Source organism: Pseudophryne corroboree, chromosome 7, assembly GCF_028390025.1.
Source record: "Pseudophryne corroboree isolate aPseCor3 chromosome 7, aPseCor3.hap2, whole genome shotgun sequence".
NCBI lineage: Eukaryota > Metazoa > Chordata > Amphibia > Anura > Myobatrachidae > Pseudophryne > Pseudophryne corroboree.
The window spans coordinates 287,739,301-287,743,544 of record NC_086450.1 but is presented as its reverse complement, the minus strand read 5'-3'; the positions used below and the strand labels follow the sequence as shown (position 1 = coordinate 287,743,544).

The window sequence follows — 4,244 nt, the reverse complement described above, 5'->3', positions numbered from 1 at the left end:
TAAACCGTTACTTCAGCAGGTGCATTATAATATGAACAGCTTAACACAGAATACAGGTTGAACCCAATGGGCATTAGGCCTCTTTTCAACCTCACTAACTATGTAACTATGTAACTGTATATTCGCATCATTACAATGAAAATATTTTGAATTTAAACAGCCATAGAACACTTTAACTATCCTGTGCCACTATGACTACTGTGGAACTACAATCCCCTCCAGCTGACAAGGCATTATGGTGTTTGTGGTTCCGCAGCAGCTTGGAAACCAGTTAGCCTAGGTTTTACTTTTGGAAAAGCCATACAATCATTATTAGAGGCATCACTTTACCCTTTACAATTATATCATTTTACTGTAGCCTAAATCTTTAAAAAGGAATTTAATTTAAAATTATAATCTTTTTAAAACACAACTTAAAGTTGCACAAAGAAACAAAGCAGTATATTGTAGAACACAATTCTTGTTATTGACATGAGTACCCTGCATGTAATGTAATTTTAAAGTGCTTAAAATGCAGTTTGCATTTGCAGACCTATCAGATTTTAGTGGATAAGGGGATACGAATGACACAGCAACAGTGTAGCATGGGTGGACCTTGAGAAAGGTTCATATAAATAGGAAGGGGCCTGTCATGTACCCACTGTCCCCTTGTGTGTGCTACTGCTGTACTTACAACCTCTAATCAGAAAGCCAACATGGTCCAGTGGACAGTTGAGGAGAGAGCCGCCATCACTTCTGTATGGGCCAAAGTCAATATTGAACGGGAAGGTCTGGAGACTCTGAGCAGGTAATGTATAGCTTTACATTTATAAGACAGCACATTGTTCAGAGCATGAGACACTTCCATATGGTAAACCATGTATACTATATAGAGTAAGTAAAATACATCTTACAAGATAGATGGTTATCATACTATCACTTATTATCATTTTTTTTACGTATATATAGAGAATGCAGATATATATATATATATAATAGTAAATTAAATAACATAATATATATATATATATATATATATATATATATATACACACAGACTCCAAACAAAACATGATATTAATCTTTCTTCCCCAATCTTTATGTATATATCAGGCTGCTCTTTGTCTACCCTTGGACCCAGAGGTATTTCAGCAGCTTTGGAAACCTGTCCAATATTACAGCCATATCTGGGAACGTCAAGGTCCGTGAGCATGGCAAGAAGGTTCTCACAGCTATTGGCAATGCCATCAAACATCTGGATGATGTGAAACATCACCTGGGTGACCTCAGCAAGACCCACGCCCAGGTGCTCAATGTGGATCCCGAGAACTTCAAGGTACAGTAATATATCTGCATGATAATAGACTGTTACTGTCATTCAGTTATCATTCATATTATTCTGAGTTTATGGTGAGTTAGTTATATGTAGAGAGAAACAAGTCCTGATTCCAGTAGTAGTCTGACCATTACCTGCATTGCCCTGTAAAGAAGATAGCTATGGTTATGAAATGCTGTAGTGATATATTATGGTATAAACCACATTATTGCCTATATGCCATCTGTAAATCAGAAATGTGTCACAATGAAAGGTGAGGGAAATGTTCAACATATTCTGCGCATGTAACTGAGTAGGGCGGCACAGTTCTGTATCTCTGTCATTCATGTGATGCTTTAAGCTGCAAACTCCCTGTGATAAAGCAATGATGTGTGACATAAATGTATGACCTGCACTTCCCTGCTCAGCTCCCATCTTGACTGATGTATGATTCTATCTGTGATAAACTTATCATTTTCCTCTGTTCACAGCGTCTGGGTGAAGTGCTGGTGATCGTCCTGGCTGCTAAGTTGGGACCTGCATACACTCCTCAAGTCCATGCTGCCTGGGAGAAATTTATTGCAGTCCTGGTGGCTGCTCTGAGCCACGGATATTTCTAAGTCTCTGTGATTATTAGAACATTGTGTCGCCTCTGCATAAAACCTGTTACATGACAAATAAAGTGTTATTTTAAAAGATCAAGTCTGCTCTTACATTCCTATATCTTGTCAATAAATGGAAACTGAAAAATTTGGAGTGGCAATATCAACAAAGCGTAATAATGTACCTGCACATACAGTAACATGCTACACAAACACATATGGACATTTCTCCAGGTGTAAGTCACATGTACTCTCAGGGGCTTCGTGTTTCTGCCCTAATCAGTGGCGGATTGGGAACTGAAAGTTGCCCTGGAAAAATCTGTAGAAGTGTATTCACATGGGCAGCACCAGAGATATACTTTGTAACCATGGCAGCAGCACCACCCCTCACATGTCAACAAACCAAACAGCCCCACATGCACATCGGCCTACCAGGGATCTTCCCTGTGATCTCGATGGCCAATCCAACCCTGGCCCTATTGGTAGGCATACAGTAGGGGCTGATTCTAAGTTGAGAATAATAAGTAACTTTGTATCTGGAACAACCCGTGTTTAATGCAGGGGTGCTAATACATTTATTTAAGTATTTCATTATTTATTTATCAAGCAGGGTAAATACTGGCTGCTTTTGTATGTTTCCTACAGCTTTATAATAACACTGCAATTAATAGTTAGCATTACTGCCTAACAGCACTGGGGTCATGGGATCAATTCCCACCATGACCCTAACTGTGTGGAGTTTGTATATTCTCCCCGTGCTTGCGTAGGTTTCCTCTGGGTACTCCGGTTTCCTCCCACAATGCAAAAATATAATGGCGGGTTAATTGACACGACAAAAATGAACCCTAGCATGAAAGTGTGTGCATGTATATGTAATAGGGAATAGAGATTGTAAACTGTACTGGGGCAGGGACTGATGTGAATGGGCAAATATTCTCTGTAAAGCGTTGCGGAATATGTGTGCACTATATAAACAACTGGTAATAAATAATAATAAATAAATACATATTTCAGTTTTGACACATTCCTCTCACATCTAAATCTCTGCATTTTATTTTAATGAACGATTTTTAAACAAAAACATTAAACAATAAAGTCCATTATGAAATCCTAGGTGAAAAAATTGGTGCCAAGTTCTCCGTACTACAAGGATATAACAGAAAAGCAAGCAACATCCACCAATCAGTTTATCTACATTTACAAGATAAGGGAATAAACAGGGCCTTTCAATAAAATCTATAATTCTCCATTTGTTCTTACATCAAATCCGAAAATATTCTGCTCCACGGGAGGTTTCTGTAGCCTACTCCCTGAGCTCGCCTTAGGACACCTGCATTACCTTTTTGACAGTTGTACCAGCCCAGTAAAACTCCCCACTGTCCCAAGAGCGGCTCCAAGGATATGCATATACGTTATTGTTTGATCAACTTCTGGGGATACAATTTATGGGGGCCCATACATTATTGGGCAATTCCCTTTTCTCCCAAACACTAGGTTGGGGGATCAGGGAAATCCAACATGTTGGAAATCCTCAATTTGATGATTCCAACCAAAAAATGATAGGGTTTTGCAAGTCAGGGATTTTTAACATGCTATTTTTCCCTGAATTCCTGATGGATTGGCGATCATTGATGACCGACGATAGGCATTTTTGAGTGCCAATCGACAGATCGGATTCACATCAAGGAATATGCTGAATTTTCAGTCTGACAGGTCGAGAAACGCGTTAGCTTACAAGACTTTTGAGTGACCTTACTGCCTCCTCAAACTCTTTAACCCACTGAAGCATGAGGCGAGTTTTTGAGCTGTAATTTCCATCAACCATGTGACGAGCCATCACACTGCCGAGTACTGAGCACCACTGCTGAGCGAGAGGACAGAGCTTAAAGCTTATATGTCCGGGAAGCACCTGGACAGCACATCACAGCCACACGGCCGCATCGGGACACGGCTACAAATGAGCCATGGGAGCTTATCCCTAAGAATCAATGAGTCTTTTCTATCCAGGCTGGTCAGCCACCAGGTGATTCTATATTATATTCTCTCTGGAAATCGGCTCAGTCACTAAGGCAACTAATACGCAGACCCATGAGGCACTAGCACCTATTCTACTAACTGCTATATGATTCATCTCTGCCCTACATAAATGTGACAGAAAAAAAGACTTTCTTTTCTTATAATCTAAAGCCGATACATCTGTGAAATATCCCTACCAATATATTCCGTACTGCAGACGGATAAAAGGGTTATACGATCCAACAGTGTAGTCCGATTTCTTAAAGTTGTAATGCTTAACGATAGTCTCTACTGTGTGTGAGGTCATTCTATATACAATTTTATATGGATAA

General features: G+C 39.6%; 1 protein-coding gene across 1 annotated transcript; it reads left to right on the top strand.

Moving 5' to 3' along the window:
- Window positions 1–695: 695 nt before the first annotated feature.
- Window positions 696–1,914, top strand: LOC134943594 (hemoglobin subunit beta-2-like). The gene is made up of 3 exons (XM_063932351.1): window positions 696–787; window positions 1,093–1,315; window positions 1,786–1,914. The coding sequence occupies exons 1-3, from the start codon at window positions 696–698 to the stop codon at window positions 1,912–1,914; spliced, it is 444 nt and encodes a 147-aa protein (XP_063788421.1).
- Window positions 1,915–4,244: the final 2,330 nt, after the last annotated feature.